General features: G+C 43.2%; 1 protein-coding gene across 2 annotated transcripts; it reads left to right on the plus strand.

Moving 5' to 3' along the window:
- Nucleotides 1-2,062: 2,062 nt before the first annotated feature.
- On the plus strand, nucleotides 2,063-24,630 carry LOC121536630 (GPI inositol-deacylase). Of its 2 annotated transcripts, none has more exons than XM_041844039.2 (26): nucleotides 2,063-2,361; nucleotides 3,364-3,517; nucleotides 10,814-10,989; nucleotides 11,264-11,435; nucleotides 11,546-11,706; nucleotides 12,673-12,725; nucleotides 12,822-12,888; nucleotides 14,351-14,456; nucleotides 14,601-14,659; nucleotides 14,926-15,009; nucleotides 15,248-15,309; nucleotides 16,549-16,600; nucleotides 16,848-16,925; nucleotides 17,190-17,265; nucleotides 17,469-17,542; nucleotides 17,698-17,752; nucleotides 17,916-17,982; nucleotides 18,129-18,234; nucleotides 18,444-18,482; nucleotides 18,656-18,840; nucleotides 19,163-19,393; nucleotides 19,533-19,668; nucleotides 19,757-19,807; nucleotides 19,888-20,123; nucleotides 20,249-20,356; nucleotides 20,484-24,630. In XM_041844039.2, the coding sequence occupies exons 1-26, from the start codon at nucleotides 2,230-2,232 to the stop codon at nucleotides 20,620-20,622; spliced, it is 2,859 nt and encodes a 952-aa protein (XP_041699973.2). In that variant the 5' UTR covers nucleotides 2,063-2,229; the 3' UTR covers nucleotides 20,623-24,630. The 2 variants fall into 2 exon arrangements, with proteins under 2 accessions (XP_041699973.2, XP_041699974.2); XM_041844040.2 differs by having other exon boundaries at nucleotides 15,260-15,309.
- The last annotated feature ends 292 nt before the right edge of the window (nucleotides 24,631-24,922 follow it).

Here is a 24,922-nt window from a genome sequence, read left to right on the forward strand (position 1 = left end):
GCAAGGCATATTGACATGGTAGAGAGGCATAAAGCAATCACAGGTGTTATTAGAGAGAGCTAAGACAACAACTGGTAATGGCAATAAAGTTTGGGCTGAGGCTAAACAGAATAAACAGGACAGGGTACCGTGTAAAGGAACAGTCCAGCAGGCATCAGCTGTGCAGCTGAGTGATCATAAGGTCCAGTGAACAGCAATATGTGAGTCTGAGAGCAGTTTGAATTGGTGCTAAAGCACAGCGAGCAGGAAGCACGGCTGTTGTTTGCGTGTGCTAGCGGGCCGGGGCTAGCCGATGGATCTTCGTGGTCGACATCGTAACGGGAAGCCTGTTGAAACCACATCAGACGATTTCGTCTGCAAACCAGTCGTGTTGGATCGGCGGGGCTCAGTGTCAACACTAGGAGGTCCCGTCCGGTTGACAGAGAGGTAGATAGCCGGGAGACACCTACAGACACCTACAGACTGTGTAAGGGCTTTTTTACCAAGAAGGAGAGTGATGGAGTGCTGCATCAGATGTCCTGGCCTCCACAATCCCCCGACCTCAACCCAACTGAGATGGTTTGGGATGAGTCGGACATGAAGGAAAAGCAGCCAACAAGTGCTCAGCATATGTGGGAACTCCTTCAAGACTGTTGGAAAAGTGCGACTGCACTTGAAAACACTTTCAAAGTTCTTGAAATGCTCCGAATTGACTGACCATCATGGCTTAAAGTAATGATGGACTGTCATTTCTCTTTGTTTATTTGAGCTGTTCTTGCCATAATATGGACTTGGTCTTTTACCAAATAAGGCTATCTTCTGTATACCACCCCTACCTTATCACAACACAACTGATTGGCTCAAACACATTATGAAGGAAAGAAATTCCACAAATTAACTTTTAACTAGGCACACCTGTTAATTGAAATGCATTCCAGGTGACTACCTCATGAAGCTGGTTGAGAGAATGCCAAGTGTGTGCAAAGCTGTCATCAAGGCAAAGAGTGGCTATTTGAAGAATCTCAAATATAAATATATTTTGATTTGTTTAACCCTTTTTGGTTACTATATGATTCCATATGTGTTATTTCATAGTTTTGATGTCTTCACTATTATTCTACAATGTAGAAAATAGTACAATTAAAGAAAAACCCTTCAATGAGTAGGTGTGTCCAAACTTCTGACTGGTAGTGTATATATATACTTTTTTTGTTTCATTGTAGGAAATAAAAGACTGTAAAAACAGCAGGAAATCAGCTCCAAGTGATTTTAATTTAAGAAATATGTTGCCAAGTATTCCCACACATAATAGAGAGACACGTGATTGTATACAAATGTAAGTAAGGTTTGAAATCATTATGTTTCATGCGAACATTATACTGTATATGTTTGGGCTTCTTGTGGTCAATTTGCAGTCTACAAATTATTTGTAATTGTGATCCGCCCCCCGACCATCCGCTCAAGAACAAATCGGCCAGCGGCTGAATCTAGTTGATGATCCCTGTTTTAGAACGTTGTCTCACCATCAAATATGGTAGAGAGAGGAAGTCCAGTCGCGGGTAGTGGGAGAGGATGGAGCTAGGTGAAACCAGGCCAACATTCTGCTAATTTTCTCATTGATGAAACATCTGATCTCAATAAATTGTTCTGTTCCCAAAACTGCAATCTGTTACGAACACAGCGCACAAAGCTTTATAGACTTGATGCTTTTCCAGAGTTTTAAGGAATAGTGTTGTTTAGGACTGCAAGGTCGAATTGAGTTTGTGCACACGCGCACTTCACGGAGGAGGCGTTCCCTAACGTAAATATGCAAATGTTTGCTACAACGCGCCAATAGGATCTCGCTAGCTCGTGCTGGGCTTTACCCACCTCCTTGCTTGTTCTGCCCACTATGTTTCATTTCCTCCTACTGTGACACAGTTGAACTATCTTGGGTTAATTATACATATCTTTGGTGTCGTTCAATACAAACCGTTTCTCAACGTAGCAAACGTTCATGCGAACTGAACGTTCTTTTACGCCTGCTACGTTAGGTTACTGAAGTAAATCCACTCGAAGTTGTCATTGGGCCGTCTCCCCGATGTTTCCTCTCTCATTGGTTAAACAATCTTTGAATCAGTGACGTTCCCGCAGATTGAAGGCTATAGGTAACGTTATGCCTCCCGATCAGGTTTAACAGAGAGAGGGTTTGCAAAAGGAAAAATGGAAACCGTATATCTGTAAACAGACAAAAGCCGAAAGACAGTAGACATGAGAGTCGCCACTGTGGCCTTTTACGGGTGTGCAATGGGTCTTCTGGCGATGGGCCTGCGAGAATTGTTGTCGGGATTTGAAGAGAATAGATGCACCATGACCTATATGTTCGAGTACCCCGAGTACCGGGTGAGTAGTTTACCTATTGATCTCAAACAAATGGCACCGTGCGCGATTTGGTTTCGGTTCGGCGTAATCGCTCGGCACTGTCAACAACACTCGGAACGTTGCTAGAAAATGCGTAACATTATTTTAGTGTCCCACCTTTTCAGGACCAGCTACCATTTTTTCTCTCTCCAGCTGTCAATGTCCAGCTGTCATTTTGATAGCCATAATATGGATAGCTATAAATTAGCCCATGACCGATATATAATTCTGAAGCTCGAGCTACCTGTTGTTGTTGAACACCTGCATTAGGCTTCCAATTTCAACATCGCACCTCATGCATGATTTTCAGAGTGACAAGGCTACACAGGGCTATTTCCTTGTTGAGGATGTCAACGGACTGTGTCATGCACACCAACTTCGTTTCATATTTTACCATGGAATTGTACATTATTTCCACTATCTCTAGCTACAATAGAGAGGTGGCACGGTAGGCAGTTACTGTATGTTGAGGATGCTGAGTGGGTGTGTGGTGTCATCATTGTATGTTACATCAGGGCTCAGTAGATCACACCTTGTGTTCGAAGCTGCAGTTGATCCATGATAAGTACTATAAGGTGATTATCCCATTTAGTGCTTGGCACAACCATATGGCACTGTCTGAACTTACCATGGTGCTGATAAAATATGAAGAATTAGGCCAATGTATTATTAGTAGCTACTATATTTATTACTCAAAATTGTTCTCTGATCTGATTTGCTCAATCAAGGGTCAGTATCAGCCATGTGGTGCCACACCTCTCCTGTCCCTCAGGGTAGTGATGCTTTCTCACGGTACTGTTTTTTCTTCTTCTCCGTGATGTGTTCATCTGCCTAGAAGTGTGGCTCAGCTGTACCCAGCATATGGCTCTACCTCTAGTGAGGTATGTGTGTATCCTTAGTGTGTCGCGCTTTAGGCTCGGCGAGTATGAGCTCTCGACCAGGGATGTGTGTCCTCACTGTGTGTGTGTGTGTGTGTGTTGACAGCGTGTGGCCCTGCCCCGACGCGTGGCCCGCCAGTACCCAGCGTATGGGCTCTACCTGTACGGAGAGGGCCAGTACGCTCAGGACACCCGCGGACTCAAACTAACTGGGGCCCCTGTTCTTTTCCTACCTGGAAACGCAGGAAGCTACAAACAAGGTGAGCCTCTACCACCACTAACCAAACTCATCCACTTATCAAACTTACCCTAATCAAACATACCCACTCAGGTTAGGGACTATCACAAGCTAGCTCTCTCTATTGCTCTAACAATGGAAGCTAAGAGTCTCTAATGTACAATATCTGCTTCGGTTACATATTGTACATAGGCTGGTGAAAGATTTCCCAACTGGCAGTGATTTAATTTGCAGTTTACAAATTATTTGTAATTATGTTCCGGCCCCCTGACCATCCAGCTGAATTTAGTTGATGATCCCTGTCCTATGCCCACTCTAATGCAGATCTATCTTCTTCTGGTTTGGTTTTGCTAGGGGCTGCTGGTGGGAGTAGAACACCCATCGCTCTATTTCTCTCACTCTCAATCTCGCATGCATACGCCCACCCACACACACACGCGCACACATGCAACATGCACATAGATTGCAATTTAACCATTTATATGCATGATGGTATTCAGTGTCCTCCATCATGGGTTCTGTTGCATTAGCCTATTTTACATGTCATGGTTGCCATCAGAAGCACAAACCTCAACCAAGCAAGCCTCAACCCAGGCATGATCTTTAGATGTTTTACATTCAACAACATCAGCACTAAGTAGGCTATGTTTAGGCTACTTTAAAGCCTGTCAAGTCTAATACCTGATTTTACAATAAACAGACTTAAAGGGTTACTTTGAGATTTTGGCAATGAAGCCCTTTATCTACTTCCTCGGTGTCAGATTAACTCGTGGATACCCTTTTTATGTCTGCATCCAGCATGAAGGAAGTTGGAGGTAGTTTTGCGAGCCAATGCTAACTAGCGTTAGTGCAATGACTGGTAATAGTATGTTAACAGCTAGCTGTTACCATAGACTGCCATTCATTGCGCTAACGCTAGTTAGCAATTGCGCTAACTAGTTAGCAATTTCTTTTAAACTGTACGCAGAGACATAAAAATGGTATCCACGAATGATCCCTTTAATCAGAGTTGACTTAAACTGTTAACGAACTCATCAGAAAAAGGAGTGCTACTGTTCGTAGGGAAGTGAAATGAGGTCCAGGTTCACAGGTCTATTGAAGGGATGCTTAAATCCATAATCCACACACTCCCCTCTGATTTGCTAATCAGATTACTTAACTCCAATGGTAATTCTAGTCTATTCAGAGGTCATCTTGTGTTGATATGAGCTTTGTCAACCCTAATCCTCACACATGGGGGACAGCCACTGTTCAGGGATCTGGTGGATGAATGTCAGCGATGATGGTCCCATAAGCAAAACATTGAAATTAAAAGGAAATTTCACCTTGGCTCTGCCACGGCATATAGTCATTACTATATTAACAACATTACGTTTTTGTCATAAACATCAAGATTATCGAAACCACAAGCTAGAACGTGCACGTTTTCATTTCACTAGTAGAATCGGAAAGTTTAGTCCAGCATTCACCCTGCTATGTAGATGGGGAGTGCCCACAAACTTGGATGATGGCGTTATTTACTTTGAACAACCAACACACAGTCATCTCAGAACTTCTCTAGGCAAGATGTTTTTGAAAACAATTGTTTTTCACTAACGTTTGTCATCTCAGCTTGTGTGATGTTCTGTGTCTGGCTGTGCTAATAACAAACGAGCAAAAATTATTTACTGTGCCTTCGGAAAGTATTCAGACCCCTTCACTTTTTCCACATTTTGTTAGGTTACAGCCTTATTCTAAAATTGATTTAAAAATATGTTTTACCTCATCAATCTATACACATTACCCATTAATGACAAAGCAAAAACAGGTTTTGATAAATTTTTGCTGCCTTATTAAAAATAAAAAACTGATATGACATTTACATAAGTATTCAGACACTTTACTCAGTACGTTGTTGAAGCACCTTTGGCAGCGATTACAGCCTTGAGTCTTCTTGGGTATGATGCTACAAGCTTGGCACACCTGTATTTGGGGAGTTCCTCACATTCTTCTCTGCAGATCCTCTCAAGCTCTGTCAGGTTGGATGGCGAAATGCTTCAGTCTGGTTTTAGACCCCATCATAGCACTGAGACTGCACTTGTGAAGGTGGTAAATGACCTTTTAATGGCGTCAGACCGAGGCTCTGCATCTGTCCTCGTGCTACTAGACCTTAGTGCTGCCTTTGACACCATCGATCACCACATTCTTTTGGAGAGACTGGAAACCCAAATTGGTCTACACGGACAAGTTCTGGCCTGGTTTTAGATCCTACCTGTCGGAAAGATATCAGTTTGTCTCTGTGAATGGTCTGTCCTCCGACAAATCAACTGTACATTTCGGTGTTCCTCAAGGTTCCGTTTAGGACCACTATTGTTTTCACTATATATTTTACCTCTTGGGGATGTTATTCAAAACATAATGTTAACTTTCACCGCTATGCGGATGACACACAGCTGTACATTTCAATGAAGCATGGTGAAGCCCCAAAATTGCCTTCGCTAGAAGCCTGTGTTTCAGACATAAGGAAGTGGATGGCTGAAAACTTTTTACTTTTTAAACTCGGACAAAACAGAGATGCTTGTTCTAGGTCCCAAGAAACAAAGAGATCTTCTGTTAAATCTGACAATTCATCTTGATGGTTGTAAAGTCGTCTCAAATAAAACTGTGAAGGACCTAGGCGTTACTCTTGACCCTGATCTCTCTTTTGACGAACATATCAAGACTGTTTCAAGGACAGCTTTTTTTCCATCTACGTAACATTGCAAAAATCAGAAATTTTCTGTCCAAAATGATGCAGAAAAATTAATCCATGCATTTGTTACTTCTAGATTAGACTACTGCAATGCTCTATTTTCCGAAGCTACCCGGATAAAGTACTAAATAAACTTCAGTTAGTGCTAATACGGCTGCTAGAATCCTGACTAGAACCAAGAAATTTGATCATATTACTCCAGTGCTAGCTTCCTGGCTGGCGTTTGTCTGTGGCTGGGGTTAGTTGGTTATACCTGGAGTACTTCTCCTGTCTTATCCAGTGTCCTGTGTGAATTTAAGTATGCTCTCTCTCAATTCTCTCTCGTTCTCTCTTTCTCTCTGAGAACCTGAGCCCTAGGACCATACGTCAGGACTACCGGGCATGATGACACCTTGCTGTCCCCAGTCCGCCTGGCCTTGCTGCTATTCCAGTTTCAACTGTTCTGCCTGGCTAGAAATACCTGTCCCAGACCTGCTGTTTTCAACTCTATAATGAGGAATGTAGCCGCTGCACAGCTATTTTCAGGTCTCTCCAGAGATGTTCAATCGGGTTCAAGTCCGGGCTTTGGCTGGGCCACTCAAGGACATTGAGACTTGTCCCGAAGCCACTCCTGTGTTGTCTTGGCTGTGTGCTTAGGATCATTGTCCTGTTGGAAGGTGAACCTTCGCCCCAGGCTGAGCTCCTGAGCGCTCTGGAGCAGGTTTTCATCAAGGATCTCTCTGTACTTTGCTCCGTTCATCTTTCCCTTGATCCTGACTATTCTCCCAGTCCCTGCCGCTGAGAAACATCCCCACAGCATGATGCTGCCACCACCATGCTTCACCGTAGGGATGGTGCCAGGTTTCCTCCAGACGTGACACTTGGTTTCCAGGCCAAAGAGTTCAATCTTGGTTTTATCAGACTAGAGAATCTTGTTTCTTATTAGTCCTTTAGGTGCCTTTTGGCAAACTCCAAGCGGGCCATCATGTGCATTTTACTGAGAAGTAGCTCCAGTCTGGCCACTCTACCATAAAAGCCTGATTGGTGGAGTGCTGCGGAGATAGTTGTCCTTCTGGAAGGTTGTCCCATCTCCACAGAGGAACTCTGGAGCTCTGTCAGAGTGACCATCAGGTTCTTGGTCACCTCCCTGACCAATGCACTTCTCCCCCGAATGCTCAGTTTAGCCGGGCGGCCAGCTCTAGGAAGAGTCTTGGTGTTTCCATACTTCTTCCATTTAAGAATGATGGAGGCCATTTTGTTCTTGCGGACCTTCAATGCAGCAGAAATGTTTTTGGTACCCTTCCCCAGATCTGTGCCTTGACACAATCTTGTCTCGGAGCTCTGCGAACAATTCCTTCGACCTCATGGCTTGGTTTTTTTCTCTGATGTGCGCTGTCAACTGTGGGGACCTTTTTATATAGACAGGTGTGTGTGCCTTTTCAAATCATGTCCAATCAATTGAATTTACCACAGCTGGACTCCAATCAAGTTGTAGAAACATCTCAAGGATGATCAATGGAAACAGGATGCACCTGAGCTTAATTTCGAGTCTCATAGCAAAGGGTCTGTACACTATTTAATGCTAACTCAAAAAGAGAACTCGGTATTCAACAAGAATGTTATGTGGTAAAAGTAACAAACACAAATACAGTATGAACAATGTAGTACAGTTCAGTGTGTCTCAGGTTTAGTAAAGTGCAGGGAACTGTAGCTACAGATTGTTACACCAGATAATGTGATTTAACCAAAGATTTTTGGTATCCATTACTGGGAGTTACAGGATAGGTACTGTTTGGGGTAGCACATAGAATGTTCCACCAACCTTAGCTTGTAGATACGGTCTTCGTCCTCGATTGTGGGAACAGGAGTCTCAAAATGTCAGTGTCCTGTTGCAGGGGGTCCGTTTGAATTGAGAAAATGCTTGTTATTAAATAAATATTTGTTTTGCTCCATGAACTAATCCAACAAAGTGTACGCCACCATCTTGTCTATTTCAAGCCTTCTCTCATTGATCAAGACAGTTAATTGTCTAAATTCTAACTGACCCCCTGCAAATGGACACAGACATTTTATGAGACTCCTGTTTCCACAAATCGAGGACGAAGACAGCATCACTAAGGTTGGTCGAAAATATTCAGTGCTATACCGAACAGTACCTATCCTGTAACTCCCAGTAATGAATACCAAAAATCTTTGGTTAAATCACATTATCTGGTGTAATAATCTGTAGCTAAGAGAACTGGTGATCAGCAGATGATGGGAGAGCTGGTCATGATGAAATTGACATTCACAAAGAAACATACAGTATGATCAGTGTAGTAACGTTCAGGGAATACTTGTACAGCTGTGGGAGTGTTGTCATGATCAAACTGCGATTCAGCTCCTCTTGAGTCATCTTCTGCTTGAAATACAGCATAATGTCCAATCTACCGAGAGGGATAGAGTTCTGCTACAATGACACACGCAGGCAAAGGAATTCTGTTTCTGTATCTAGAATCCATTCCAGGAAGAAGCCAGGCACCACACGGTATTGTCTGTAAGACAAACAAATATAATAAATTATACTCTATCGTACAGTTTGAACGACAGTTGAACTGTGCCAGCATAACATCAACATTAGGGTAGAATAGTTGAACATGCATACATGTGCACCGGCACAGAGATTACATTTAGAACAATATTTAGCCTAATAGAAAGAAATATGGCATAACCTTAAACCTTTGCTCAGTGACCAGACCGTACAAATGTACCTAGGTAGGTAGGCAGACAGTATCTAGCTACAACCATGTATATCAGGCATGCTTAGGCAAATATATTTATAGTAAAACCAGCTTATCAGTTTGAGATTTACAACTATAAAGTGTTGTATTTGCTCCTGTAAGTCGCTCTGGATAAGAGCGTCTGCTAAATGACTAAAATGTAATGTAATGTATTATTGTTTCTCCTCTTAACTAGCTAACGTAGCTATCTAGCTGGATAGCCAATAATTGTTATTTACATCTGTTTGGAATCCTATCTTGCGTCATGCCTATAATTTTCTGAGATTGAAATGCATCCAAGGTCATAACCAATGTGAATTATCTTGCATAGCTAGCTAGTAAAATTATTTACAGTTGCTAATGTTACATGTTTGCTAACAAGTTACAAACGCGAGGCGTGGCGCATAACAAGTTAGCAGGCGCCAGACTAACTAGCTAGTCAACTCCAGCCATGTGGGAATGTTTGCTGGTAAACCTAGCTTTAAGTGGCTGGTTTTAACATTTTAGCTTACTGTTTAGTAGCCATATCTACGGCTAAAAAGAGAAGAGGTTTTACAATCGAGATACAATAGATCTCCGATTGTAAAACCTCTTCTATGTTTAGTCATAGATATGGCTACCTGTAGTTGTTTAGCTAACTTAGCTATCTAGATAGACTAGATGGCTACCTACCTAGCTAGCTAGCTACCTAAGTTAGCAAAAAATAATTATATTTCCCCCCCACTGTAACACAGTACTATGTTAGCCAGCAATTCACAATATGGGTTTCAGTAGATAAACTAAAGTTAGCTAGGTGGCTTGCAGGAAAATAACTTACTTAGCTAGCCACAGTATTTGTCATCTGCCCTCTTGGTGCTGGCATTGATTGTAGCTGAGCTTCTAGCTAAATCCAACTATTTGTTTCGAATCCTCTTCGCTATATTCCGGTTGAAATGTATGGTTGAATGTCACCATGTAGCTAATAGAACATCAAATGCTCCATTGTCGAATTCACGTTGATGAGGAATCGCTTGAAGCCATGCTGGTCTGTTTTGTTCTTTCAGTTTTGCCCAAAGGATTGTGTTGTTAGTGTCCACCTCCCTTTCAAAAATGCCTGCCTTGGGGGAGGGACGGGGCCAGAGCATGAAGCACCGCCCAATGCGAGTTGTAGTCTTTCAAAGACTGGAAAAAATGTGCCAGCTTGTATATTTAGCAATGAATCCGCCGATAGGAACATCACTGAAAGAAGTCCAATGGTTCTATCAAACAAGGACAACCATATCTACATTCACAAAAACGTATACTGAGATCAGTATAACATAGAGCTTTCACGAAATGCCACAAAGCAGGACTACATTTATTTTCAGATCCCCCCCTTAATACACCGGAAGCCGTCATAGGGTACATCATTTAGTGCGCGAAGCCCAGACCTGCCTACCTTCTGGGCAATTATGTGTGAAACACATCTCACTGACCTAGAAATGCCTTGGACATGATGAAAACAAGCCAAGATTCCCCCAGGGTTATTTTCCCCTTTAAGGTTAAAGGTTGAGCTCATCGCTAGCTGGCCACCCTGAAAATAACTTTAACATGGTGTTCTATAGGATTAGGGTTGGACCTATCTCGTGTACATGGCAATTATGTCCGTTCTACCATGACCATTTAGTGACACTAGTTACACACACCTATGAATAGTCAAGCTATTCATTCATTCCAGCCGAACATCGTTCGAGGGCTGTAACTGCATAGCCCTGACCTACGTCTCCTCCCTTGCCCAACTTCAGGTTATTAATAAATTAATCCTATCCTTAAATGTTAATCTTCTCACAGCTTTCTAATCTGTCTTTGACCTCCTATGTCATCTCACCAGCTCGCTCCCTGGGTTCGGTGGCCCTGAGGAAAGCTGAGGCACTGGAAGGAGGGGTCCACCTCAACGTGTTCACCATCGACTTCAACGAGGAGCTTGTGGCCCTGTACGGAGGCAGCCTGCTCCGGCAGACTCACTTTATACATGAGAGCATCAAGGCCATCCTGCGCCTCTACAAGGTATATTATATAAGAAAATATTATATGAGCTCTCTCAAAAACATCAGATCTATAAATGTTAACCAAAAGTGGCTAACAACTGACTTACACCCAAGCCCAAATCAACCCCTACCCCCTAGGCACTTGTCTGAGATGGCAGGTGGAGTTTTTGCCATATTGCTTATACTATCCAATCCTCTCAGATAAACACAAGTGCCTAGGGTGCTAAGGATCAATTTGGGATTGGCCATTAGACTGATAAACCAAAGCCCCATACCTACCTCTTTCTCCGCAGGACCATGAAGCCCCCCCTCATAGTGTGGTGTTGGTGGGTCACTCCATGGGGGGAGTGGTGGCCCGAGCCCTCTTCACCCTGCCCCGCTTCAGCCCTCGCCTTGTCAGCCTCATCATCACCCAGGCCTCCCCTCACCAGGCTCCTGTGCTGTCCCTCGACACATACCTACTGGGTATGGTGCACACACACTAAGGCTTACAAAGTATAGTAACCTCCAGCACTGTGATCTGTCTGTGTTAAAGTCTTCTCCTCTCCTCTCTCCTTTCTACTCTGTGTGTGTAGAGTTCTACTCTGCTGTGAGACAGCGCTGGGTGGGTCGAGCGGAAGACCTGCGCAACGTGACAGTTGTCTCCGTGGGGGGTGGTTACCGTGACTACCAGGTGCGCTCCGGCCTCACGGCCCTGCCCTGCCCCCAGGACGACCCAAGCAAGCTGTCTCTAGTGGTAAGACTCAACAAAGTCAAAGTTACTCTTGCGTACACATTTGTTTTATCTGAACATTTATTTTGTTGACGTTTCGGTCAAATCGAGCCTTGTGAACTGCTGTAAGCTTTGTAACTGTTCTATCACTTGAGCAAAATTGTCCACTCAAAAGCTTTCAATTGATAAGATGTACTTTATTGTCTATTAACTTACAGAGAACATAACTGTGTATTTTATGCTTCCAACCCGAGATACACACACACACACACACACACACACACACACCCGAAGCGGCTGGAAGCAATGGGTCAGCTGCAGTGCAGCGCCCCTAACCACTAGGCTACCTGCCGCCCCATTAGTTAACCACATATTGCCAAATAACAATATACACTGAGTATACTAAACATTAGGAAGACCTTCCTAATATTGAGTTGCACCCCCCCTTGCCCTCAGAACAGCATCAATTCATCGGGGCATGGACTCTACAAGGTGTCGAAAGCGTTCCACAGGGATGCTGGCCCATGTTGACTCCAATGCTTCCCACAGTTGTATCAAGTTGGCTGGATGTCCTTTGGGTGTTGGACCATTCTTGATACACATGGGAAACTGTTGCGCATGAAAAACCCAGCAGTGTTGCAGTTCTTGACGGTGCACCTGGCAACTACTACCATACCCAATTCAAAGGCACTTACATCTTTTGTCTTTCCCATTCACCCTCTGAGTGGCACACATACACAATCTATGTCTCATGGCTTAAAAATCTTTCTTTAACCTGTCTCCTCCCCTTCAGCTACACTGATTTGAAGTGGATTTAACAAGTGATATCAATAAGGGATCATAGCATTCACCTGGTCGGTCTGTTTTTTACACTCCGTGTACATTTCATTCTGATAGCCCAGATTAATTTAGACGGCCTCAAGTCCTTCAGCCTGGCATTCAATTTCAATCTGATAGTGTTAATATACTTTCTGTTTTTCTTTTATGAAGGTTACTGCTGTTCCAAGGACCTGGGTGTCCACGGACCACCTGTCCATTGTTTGGTAAGTAGAGGAATTCGATTTAGAGCTTGTTGATGTGATCTCCAGACCCTCTTACATAAATATGCAAGTCATTTACTTATTGTGTTTGCTTTCCAGGTGCAAAGAGCTGGTTCTGGCCACTGTGCGGGCATTCTTTGACCTCATTGAACCTGAAACTGGACAGGTGAGTATCACACTGACTCACTAGACTGGAAACCAGGCAGGGCCTCCTTGAATCATCTCTAACAAACACAGGAAAGGCAACATTCTGTGAATTTGCTTCCAACTATCCAGTTATTTTGCATCAGTAGCTAGGTTTCCATCCAATTGGCGACAGATTTTCATTTGAATATTGGTGTGTTTTTGACGAAACAGACAAAATCTGTGCGTAATGAAGTAGTGCAAAAAAAAGTATTCGCTCAAGTTTTCATGTACCGAAGAAAAATCTAAAGTTCAATGTGTTTCCATTGCATTTTCAACTCTACTGATAGTTTTGTAACAAAATAGCAAATATGCATACTCTTGTCACGTGTGCTGTAGCCAACAACAGCTTGCACATACAGTGTGGGTAGGCTAGTTTACATGATGAGATAATTCTGGATAAGCGCAATGATATTTTTAGTTGTCAAACAGCAGTCAAGCATTGATCATCATGTCACCAGAATAAGACTCTCGATATTTATTGGAAAGGAGCATTAAACTCATCTCTGTGCACTTTCACCACCCTGTGAAGTTCATCGGCCCTCCTGTAGCTCAGTTGGTAGAGCATGGCGCTTGCAACGCCAGGGTTGTGGGTTCGTTTCCCACGGGGGGGCAGTATGGAAAATGTATGCACTCACTAACTGTAAGTCGCTCTGGATAAGAGCGTCTGCTAAATGACTAAAATGTAAATGTAATCTTTAGTCTAAACTGCATGGTTTCCCAAGTCCTAATGGGAGGACCACACACATTTTTTACATTTCATTTTAGTCATTTAGCAGACGCTCTTATCCAGAGCGACTTACATGAGCAATTAGGGTTAAGTGCCTTGCTCAAGGGCACATCGACAGATTTTTCACCTAGTCGGCTCAGGGATTAGAACCAGCGACCTTTCGGTTACTGGCACAACGCTCTTAACCACTAAGCTACCTGCCAGACCATATCATTGCGTGACTCCAAGTTTACTTCGATATGATGGTTATTATATCTATATTTGCATAAAGGGTTTCCACCACCATTTCTCACATAATTAATCTTACTGACGCAAAAGGAACCCACCATGTCGAACGAACAAATTATATCTCTGCATTTATAAAAATGTTACAGAAATGTCCTATTTCCATCACAGCTGTCGTGATTTAAAAAAATACCGTATGACTTTACTCGCATAAAAAACGGGATGGAAACGTGGTTATAGCAGATGAATGAGAGGAGACCAAGCGAAAGCCTCTGTAGACTAGATGTACACCAGGATTGTGGCTCAGTTAATCTTAGTGTATAGCTTACTTCCCTAATTGATCTGAGAAGAGTTTGATAGGTGAAATAATTAGTCTAGAATCTTGCCCAGTCTTTTCAACTCTAAGAGGCTGTGAAGGGAAGAGAATTGGAACTCTGTCTGTCCATTTGAAGTTGGTAAGTACCTTATATCGATGTGTCTTTTTTAACAGTTTTCAGACGATCCAAAGAGGAGAATGGCCATTCTGAACCATCATTTTATCAGACACCCTGTACGTGTGCTGGGTGAGCAGCTAGAGATGCCCATCTCCCTCTCAGGTCAGTGGGTTACAGTGCTACAGTGTGTGTTTTGTAGAAGGGCTGAACTGTGTGACTGTATGTCACCTTTTAGGCTGTGTGTCCTTTACGGTACATGTGTTTTACTGGATGTGTGACCACTCTCCTATTTATCACATTCTCCAGGGTCTCCTGAAACGTGGACCGAGGTGAACACACTCCGTCTGGCGTACAGTGCTCCCAAAGTAAGCCTACACCTTTACCACCAGGGCTGAGGACCATTTTGGTCCATAGACCCTTCACATAGCTCCTATCACTTTGGTCTTCACAGACCTAAAATAACTGGATAGGTGTAATCAATGTGATGATTGCACCACTTAGTCTTCCAGTAGGCTAAATTGCCCTTCTGGACCTAGATGGAGCTGGACCTTGATGATAGACACATAACATACTTTACAGATCCATGCCTTCTGAAAATATGACTGAGTTATTGTTCCTTTGCTCTCTGCAGGAAGGACAAGCCAAGTATTTCCTGTTTGCCCTCTCCAGTCGCAGGAAAGCCTACAGCCACTTCTACTGTCGCAGCAACAACCTGGTGAGACTGAGATGGCAGCTCTGCTGCTTGGGATTCAAACCAGTATACAATATATGCTCTTATGATAACACTGGTGCTTCCTACTGGTTATGAATCCCTCTTCTGCCACCATTTGTAACAAATATTAGAAATGTAAGACTTATGAAGTGAGTAAGTCTGCAAGTTGAGAACACAGTATAAGGTGAATCTTGCGAGCAGTAGAATGTAATTTGTGAGACTACCGAGCCAATGTTTGTAGTCTCTCCAACAGGAAATGACTAGCTGGGTTTACGGTTGTACACAGATGAACGGATCCATGTGGTGAGTAGGGGTGTGAATAAGTTGGGATCCTTAACGTTAAGAAAAACCCCTAACTGAAAATGTTTTTTTTTGTCCCGCCCCCCCCCTCCCCACAGTGCAGTTATCACAAAACATGATCTTCTGTGTTATAGCCTAACTAGACAGTAGGCTATAAAGGCCTGGAAGAAGTTGTGTAATTTAATTCAAACCAGAGAGCAAACTTTAGGCTACTTTGGTGAATTTGCGAGGCATGCATGACAATACATTGCAAGATACAGATTACCAAGACATTCTTTCTGCCTGCCCCTCTTTCCCTCGTGGTGACTCGCCTGCTCTTGCTCTTCTCAAATGATGCGAGTGTGTGTGTGTGTGTTCAGTCTTCGGTCTGTTGCGTGTAGAATATCCTAGCCTATTCATTGATGATAGGCTCTGCTTTACTGAAGTTGCGAGACATTGTAAGCCAAGAATTTGCAAGATGCAGCATTCCATTGCGAGATACAGCTTTTGATTGTCGGTAGACAGAGTCAGAGACGCGCACTATGCCTGTCTGCCAGGTGGCCGACCTGCCTATACTGGGCCCCTCCCCTCTCTTCGTCCCTCGCTAGCTAGCTCGTTAAGAAAGATGTGAGTGTTGTTTTCTCTGAAGTACAGCAACTAATCAGTCTCTTCCGTTCCAAAAATACTGAATCTTGATACTCAGAAATGGGAGTCGACGGGCAAGGACTTGAGGAATCAATTATTTTTGTGTCGGCTCTCCACCGCTACATCATCGTCAATAACTTTGGAAAATGGCAGAGAAAGGCAAGCAAACGCAGTGAAATGAAATGGGAAGGAAATGCAAACTTTGTGGTGAAATTGAGGTACAGTAATGGTAGTACAGGTGCAATGGTTAACCAGCTGAAAGGGACGCACCGTGATACCCAAACCGTTGCTGGCAGCAGCGCAGCTGCATTGTGAATTCACGTGGAATGTTCTGAATTTTTCTTATCGTTTGAACAGAAAACTGATAAAATGGCTGTTTAGATTTTTTGTCAGACATACTCTTTCTATTTGTCTCGCTCCTGCTTGCTCTTTCTGACAGACCATTCTCTCTCTCTCTCTCTCTCTCTCTCTCTCTCTCGCTCTCTCTCGCTCTCTCTCGCTCTCTCTCGCTCTCTCTCTCTCTCTCGCTCTCTCGCTCTCTCTCTCTCTCTCTCTCTCTCTCTCTCTCTCTCTCTCTCTCTCTCGTTGCCGTCTCTGACTGTACTCTTCTTTCCCCAGTGTGCAGGCAGTGGATCTGTCTTTGGGAACCGAAATTCTCCCAGCTTTCAAGGTAAGCGTTAACTTCCCATATTTACACCATCACTGAATATTAGGGCTTAGTCAGTTCTCTGTTTTTGATTTCTCTGTTTCTTGTGTTGTGAAATGCACTTTAAATAAATTGGGACATGACTTGACACTGCACTCAAACCGTGTAGACCAAAAATAAATAAGTGTGTATAATAATTAAGTGTAGATCAAAATAAATCTTCAGAACAGTTGCTTCACTGGTCTCTGTTTGTCTGTCCCTCTCCCCCCAGGTTCTGACTCTGAACCTCAGTGAGCTGTCCTCTGTCTCTCACCTCATTGTGGTTGCCTCCAACCTCAATGGTAGACAGGTACACTGTGTGCACTTAAGCCAAAGCACTGTTTCATTCTTAAACACAACTTTACATTTTGATAGCACTTATGTGCCCTAGTTATTAACAAATACAGATAAAAGTAGAGAAACACTATTTTCCATAAGGTGTAGTCACAATATAAATAAATCAACTACATTTATCTCAGTGGTAGCACCATCCATATTCATAAATGTGAAGAGAAGTAGAGAAACTCTTGTAGTACTATTCATGTGTGTATCTCTTCTACTCTGTGTCCCACAGTTTAAAGTGGAGTGTGAGTGGCAGAGACAGGAGTCTCAGACCATCTCTGTGCCGGTACCACACGTTCTCTCCTTTGGTGAGTCCACCTTTTCTCTAATTCCTCCCTGTAGAAGCAAATATATTTGCACCTTTATCTATTAAGTCTGGTTTGTCTGAAAATATGCTCAGTTTATATTGCAAGAGCTAGTTAGTTAGGTATACTGAATTTGTTGACGTTTCTCATTCGGTGGGCAACACTGGCTCCCTATGGTTGAACTCTGTGGGTCCTCGCTCGTTCAGGCATGAGTGTTAGTGACGTCACTCTCAACTCCACTGGACTTCGGCACACCATTGAGCTGCAGCACTTTCATCAGGTAAGTCCATCTGAATTGTATATTTCTATAATAAGTTTGGTCAAGTAATTATCCACTACTTGCATTCTATCAGGAGGCTGAATAACTTACGTACAGTACAGGCCGAACAAGACAGAGGTATTTGGCCTTATACTTACTGACCACTGTATCCTCAGGTCTATCAGGCGTTCAGAATTTCAGTCGTAAGCCACTGCAAAGTAACCAAAGCAGGTAAGCAGACGTCTACGGTTTTGCAGCAGCACATTTTTTATCAACTGATGTGGTGCGTGTTTGTGAGTCTGGTTAACAGCTGCTCTTAATCATCTTTCATTTATGAGTTTGGTAATTGTTTAAAATGCAAAAGTACCAGTAATGTTGGACTGTCTATGTACAGACAGACTACCCAATGTCTACATAATGAAGGTGCCATGGTTTAGGGAAGACTCCGTTACCACGTCCAGGTAAGAGCTTACCACCTGTCCGTCCATCTGTCTGTCTGTCTGTCTGTCCAATCCTATGACATTTGGCTATTTTTAAATCTAATATATTTACCAGTAACCCAATGGAAAACTGTTATTTATTTGGTCTATCCCTGCATCTCTCTCAGTATTCCCTCTGTAACAGAGATATCGGGCATGCTCCACACGAGTCGTCCTGACAACACTGCTGGTGTCCTGCTGCAGCTCCACACTGCCCCCAACTGCCACTATAAGGTACTGCCCACAGAATTAAATGGGATACTTTTGTTTTTCTATATGTTATCTCTACATGGTCTTGCCCATTAATGTGAGGCATTACACCATGATACAGGCTTCAGGCTGAATCACGTTTGGTTTTTAGTTTTAAAAAAAATGTTTTATTAAACTTCTCTTTTTCTCCAAGACTGGCTGAATCTCTCTCTTTCTCATCCCTCCCTCTCCAGGTATCTGTGAGAACATCATTTCCCAGAGTGCTTGGACAGGTAAGACCTATACTCTCTACTGTTGTGCTCAGCTCTCACCCTTACACACAGAGTTATGAGTGTTGTAGTAGTCCAGGGTAATTTATCCTTGTGTGAAATAGACAAGTTAGCTTAATTCAAACACACCAATATTACTAATTAGCTAACTAACTTTCTACCCTGATGTCCTTTAGGTGCTGAGGTTCTGTGGGCCCGTGTTGCCTGTGTATGTGGCTGTAGCGCTCCTACTGGCCTGTGGGGGGCAGATGTCCTCTGTCGTGAGGATGGGGCGCCCCTTACAGATGAGCCATGCCGTGGCCAGATCCCTGCAGCCCCACAAGGTGGACCTTCCCGTCTACCTGCTGCATCTGCTGCTCAGGTAGACCTATTATTCCATCAAGCATGCATGTGTGTGCACCAGTGGAGGCTGCTGAGGGGAGGACGGCTCACAATAATGGCTGGAACGCAAATGGAATGGCATCAAACACATGGAAACCGTGTATTTGATGTTATTGATACCTTTCGCTCCAGCCATTACCACGTGCCAGTCCTCCCCAATTAAGTTGCCACCAACCTCCTGTGGTGTGCACACACACACACATGCACACAGACACACTGTGAATGACCACTCGTATTACATGAAACCACACCACACCATACAAAGTCCCTCTATCCTCCTTCATTCCTCTATTTGTATCCAGGTATAGCTGGTTCCAGGATGGTTGGTCCACTCTTCATCTCCCGCCCTTAGATGCTCTCCCTGCCACCTCCCCAGATGGTACGACACAGGAGGGGGTGCCCCTAAACGTAGACTGGCCACGCCTCCTGTCCCCCCTGCTGTATGTTTTGGGAGCGGCCATGGCCTTCTGGGGCAGCGCGCTGCTCCGCCTCTTTCTACAGCTGCTTTCGTTGCTATTGGCCCCGCTGCACAGGTAATGAATGCCCATTCCCCTCATGCATTAGATTGAACTACATGGAATTGGAATTAGTTGAGTCTAGTGTGTGTGTGTGTGAGAATACATTTAATTGAATTGAAATTAGTTGAATCGTGTTGTGTGTGTCTGCTTTCAGGCCCTCTGTGTCTCGGGACTGTGGCACCCTGCGTAGGCGGACTCAGCTGCTCCTCATCCTGTGTCTGAGCGTGTTAGGAGGTGCTTCCTGTGGAGCCCTGTCAATCACAGCCACCTTCCTGCTCCATCTCTACCGAGTGAGTCTAGGGGCCCAGTTAAATACTTACTCATTGAACTTGTTAGTTTTCCTGTGGTTTACCAATGTATGCCTATGTTTCTATCCAGGTTCTGAGGCTACAGATGACAGAGAGGTCTCTGAGTCATATGTTGAACCTGGTAAGATTCAGAATTATTGCCCTCTCTAAAATGCCCTCTCAATCTTCATATATTGATTATAATCACCACTACCTTTCCAGGCGCCCGAGAAACAGAGAGACAAAGAGAACGGAACTGGGAACAAAGCGAATGGCACTGGGGACAGTGAGGCCCTGGACGGATTACCCAAAGAATGTAAGGGCGCCCCCCTGCTGTCGGACTCAGTACTGCAAGATGTGAGAGACGACCTGCAGCTGCACGTCAGCCTGTCTGCTCTCCTCACTCTACCAGTCATGCTCTGTGCCCCATCACTGATCCACTGGACCCGCAACCTCAGGTACTAGAGTGTGTGTGTGTTCAGCCCTTACCTTGTCCACCCTAACTCTACCGTGTGTGTGTGTGTGTGTCCATGTGTAGAACTGTGATTTCCCCCCTTCCTTTAATTGTGTTTTCTCTTTGCAGATATTCTGCTGCTCGTTTGGATCCTGACCCTTGCTGGCCACACACCGTGCCTCTCCTCATCGCCTCTCTGCTGCTCATCAACTGCAACACACTCACTCTCAGCCACAGGTGCTTGTACTATGCTGCTCGGTCGGTCTCACACATGCGCACACACACATCCTTTCTGTCTGTCTTCACTCCTGTCCTTTCACCCAGGCGTGCGTTTTAACTTGTGTATAACGCTCTTGTGTTTCAGTAAAACCCTGCCCATCACATCCCGCCTACTGCTGCCTCTCTCCGTTGCCATGGTGACCTTCTCCCCACTCCATCTATACCGCGTAAACTACTTTGTGTCTGCAGCCCTGGTTCCGCTGGCTGTTTCCTGTCTCTTCTGAGTTCTGCTGGTACCTGAGCTGGGCCTATCACTCAGCAGACTCACAGATCCGGGTCAGGTCCCCAAACTGGTCAAAGCTAGTCTGGCCTGGGATTGCGCTCTCCTTTCAGGTCATGAAGGGGGCGACGATGGCGACCCTACAGCAGAGCCATAGACATACATAGTTTGTGAAACTGTCCGCCATGTTGTCTCCAAGTGTTCCAAGCTTTTGGTGCCAACATGGCTACCAGTGGAATTCCTAGTCTTAACCAAGTTTGCCTTACTCTGTATATATATGGCTCTGTCTTCAAGGAGCATGACGCGATCACTCCTCCATAACAAATGACGCTCCTGATACTTGTGGTTCTCAACAGGATATTGCTCTCATTTGTTTTTCATACAACTGTAATTTAACCTATTTTAGTACAGTATATAATTGTGGTAATGGTGAGTATGAGGGGATTTGTCTCTGTTTATTGGATTATATTTATTGGACATAGAAAATGTTTGCCCATCCCCATTGGCCCTAAACGTCTTGGACTGTCTTATTGGTAACTTTGATTGAACACACTCATGAAGCTAGCTACCTTTAACTCTGTCACTAGTAAGATGTCATAAGCAGTCAATTGTTGCAATTAGGGTTGCAAAACTACCGGTAATTGACTATTTAAAAAATGTTTCATTAAAAAAAACAATTCATATTTTATATCTTTAACATGCTATGAAAATTACTTAAAATCCTTAAACGTTTCCAAAAGTTTGGTAGTTTACTGGTCAATTTTGAAAGTTACCGTTAACATTCCCTCCCTTTGCAACCTTAGTTACAATGATGTCATGCAGCTAGCTGTATGCAAGATGACCGTGGCTAACTCGCTTGCCCGGCTAGCTATTGTAACTGCACAGGACATGTTCCGTCATGCTTTTGACAGTGTAAAGATTTGAAAGGTTTACAAGTGAGAGTTGGCGTAAACTCTTATCACACGCTCAAACCTTCTTCTGTTGCTATCATCCAGTTCAAAACGCAGGTGATGCGTTATTGAAAGTGGAGCTCCTAACTACATTGCCTGTTCTTAGCCAAGTATGGTCATTATTATGCAGTATGTGGCCATAGCTATGAATGTTATTGGTTAGTCTCAATCTAAAGTCACCGGGTCCTCACTACCTAGGATATCATGAGGAATGGATGACCCTGTGCACCATAGCTTAATTTAGTTGTGCAATGTTGTAGGAAGGTTATATGGAGTTGGAAGCTATTCCACATCAGATCACTAGGGGGATAACTTGACGTTGTAACATAACTACTTGAGCAGTTCTGCTGTGCATCTCTATGGACGGAGTCCAGGTTGATATCCATACTAGAGTATATTAGATCTGATGTTACCTTGCAAACGGGCCTATCATGTGACTTTGACATTCTATTACAAGCTACTGTCTATTATTGATTAACAAAATTTTCTTTGCTTGAAGAGCTAGCTTGAAAGGGATCTTTGGCTAGATATCTTTTAATTTTTATTGATGACGTTAAGAGGCCATGGCCCCTATTATTTACTAGAAGAGTCGTTATGTACTTGGAAAACATCAGCACGTGGTATTTCCATTTGCCTTAATCAGTTACCTCACATATTTCCAAACTGGACTTTCTAAAGACTCATAGCTCCTGCATTGAAATACAGTTGACAAACTGACATCGGCCTGGTCTCCACAAGGCAAATACGTTTATAAATGTGTATTAGCCCTCATTGTAGTAATGAAAGCACAGGGTTGTAGATCTTCAGAATCAGATGAAGGAGCCCTATTGCCAACGATACATGGAGGCACCAGAGCTGTTGCCTTTAGACTGTTTCACCCGCTACTGTTCGTTAATTCGAGGTGTGTGTGTTTCCGTAAAACCCTATCCGCCATGGTTCCACTCCAATGTACAACACAGTGGACTGTGTTAGTGGTGTTTTTACTTTTTTGCCAATTGTTTTGTAAGAATTAACCAATATCGTGTGTGTTTGTGTACTTTTTGACGCTCACCAGCACCCCTTGACCCCAGCTCTGTTGGCATCCCTTGGTCAAAGCAGCTAGTGCCTTTCTGCCGATATGCCCCTCCTCCTCCACGCATTCACTCTCCTATCTGCCTGTCAATCAAGACACTTCCCTAATATAGGGCATAAGATTGTCACATAGACCAGCACCTCTGACAAGTGACTCATCTGGTCATCTGAGTGCAACAGTACAACAGTAGTGAGCATAACCCTTGCTTGTAGCTGTCTTAATACTTTCATTTGCAAGACAGAACAGATTTCAAATACAGACTGGTTACATGGAATGGTTATGTTGGTGTATGTTAAATTATTTGACATAGCCACAATGGTGTTATGTCAAGGTAATGACCGTGTAAAGGCAGTTTGGTTCTTGTATAGTGTTACCACTTTTCAAGCTCAACAAGACAGGCTATGAATGACACACCTTTGTCCATCCTAGCTAGCTTCAATTTAAAGAGACGTTTTATCAGCTCCTGGGACCAAACTCACTCTAGCACAAACACGCATATACTACACTCTCCCCGACGACACCCCTGTGTCACCTGCACTGTGAATGTACCTGCACCTGTTTGTTTGTTCTGTTTGTTTGTTTGTATGTGTGTGCGTAAGTATGTAAGACTTTAGTGCGGGTGCTTTTGTGTGTACTAAACTATAGTATGTCAATGTGGTGCAGTTTTAGTGCTTTGAAACGTACATACTCTGCCTCATTCCAAGTTATGAATTGTGACTAGATTTATATAGATTAAACTTTGTGGTAAAACTAGTAGAAATGGGCATATGTTTTCTATGAATACGATGATTGTGATCTTTTTTTATTGGTGTTCACTGTGACAGTGCCGTGATTTCTGAAGTGAGATTGACACCTCAGCAACTACTCATGTTCTAATGTTACCAACCAGAGTAAAGCTGTCACTACAAGCATATCTCAATTTAAATATGTTGTTTGTTAAGCTTTTTTTGCTCTTTGAGATTATTTTCTGTAATGAAAAAGCACTACAAGTTAAATTAATTATTATTATTATATAGAATACTGTTCCTTGAATCCTGAAAAGCCTAATGTTTGCATTCATAACACTGTTATGATTGTAACGTTAGCAGTCATAACTTTATTATTAAAATCTGTCATTACAACTAAGTCATAACAATTGTTTATTATTAAAAGCAGACATCACAATTCACGTTATGATTGTCTGAAAATGTATATGATCAAGTTAACAGAGTAATGTAGTAGATGGTGGCTGCTTGTGGAATGATTAATGATTATACAAATGATGATTTAAGGGAAGGGTCTCCAAATTGTACATATTGTGTGTCCAATGAAGTGAATCGCTGTTGCTTTGTGCTGTTGTAGCTGTACTGTTGCAACTAGGATACTAGACAGACCGCAACTCCATAGGGATCTGCAGTACTTTCTTCTCTGATTCACAGCCAATGACAAAATACTTACATGTAAATGTCCCAACATACATATTCAACTAGAGTGGCAGATTTAGCTCAGAAACTGTTAAGTCCAGATGAATGCTAAAAATTGTTTGGGTCTCTACTTGCTTTTTGATGTTTTGTTGACTATAGGGAAGTGAACATCCAGTTAAGTGTTACCGAACTGTCTACACACTGATAGTCACGTTATTGATGCGGTCTCTTGCTGTTTCTGTCCTAGGTGACTTTAAACCTATAACCTCCTATCTCTAACTGGTCCTCGTTGTGTGAAGATGGTCTCTTGCTGACCTTTGCTGAACCAGAAATGTTCAAAAAATTAAATTGGACCCAAAAAGACCTTGCCTGAGGGAATGTTGGGAGTCTGTTTTTACAGTTGGGTTCTAGGTGTGGTCAAGTGACAAGGACTGGCATACTCAATTCTCAGGTTTTAATATTGTCGCAACAAAAAAAGATTGCTTTGGTGTTTTTTATATTGTTCAAATTTTTTATCTAATGTTATTATAACTGAGATTTGTGCAATTTGTTAGCATTATGGCTGTTAAAATAAAATTGTGAGAAGCAATGGCAACCACAGGTGTCTTCCACTTTCTTTGTACCTCTTTTGCACAGTTTTTCTGTTAATCAACTGCTTATTTAGAGAATGAGGTCAGTTAAAGGACTTATAATAGACGGGTTGGTTGTTTAGCACCTGCACAACTATGGGACAAAACAGACAGGGTTGGCATAGATTATTGAAAACATGAAGTTGCACAATGAGCCGGAAGTGGAGGTCCAGGGATGGTGTGGTTACACGTGGTCTGCAGTTGTGAGGCCGGTTGGATTTACTGCCAAATTCTCAAAAACAACGTTGGA

The sequence above is a fragment of the Coregonus clupeaformis genome, chromosome 23, assembly GCF_020615455.1.
Source record: "Coregonus clupeaformis isolate EN_2021a chromosome 23, ASM2061545v1, whole genome shotgun sequence".
Classification (NCBI taxonomy): Eukaryota; Metazoa; Chordata; class Actinopteri; order Salmoniformes; family Salmonidae; genus Coregonus; species Coregonus clupeaformis.

What these genes read in the sequence shown, in the direction of transcription:
- LOC121536630 (XM_041844039.2), top strand. Translation starts at nt 2,230, where the DNA reads ATGAGAGTCGCCACTGTGGCCTTTTACGGGTGTGCAATGGGTCTTCTG. An exon ending in ACTGTCGCAGCAACAACCTG is followed by an intron (nt 15,010 to 15,247) that starts GTGAGACTGAGA and finishes CAATGTTTGTAG; the next exon opens with TCTCTCCAACAGGAAATGAC. An exon ending in CTGCTGCATCTGCTGCTCAG is followed by an intron (nt 18,841 to 19,162) that starts GTAGACCTATTA and finishes ATTTGTATCCAG; the next exon opens with GTATAGCTGGTTCCAGGATG.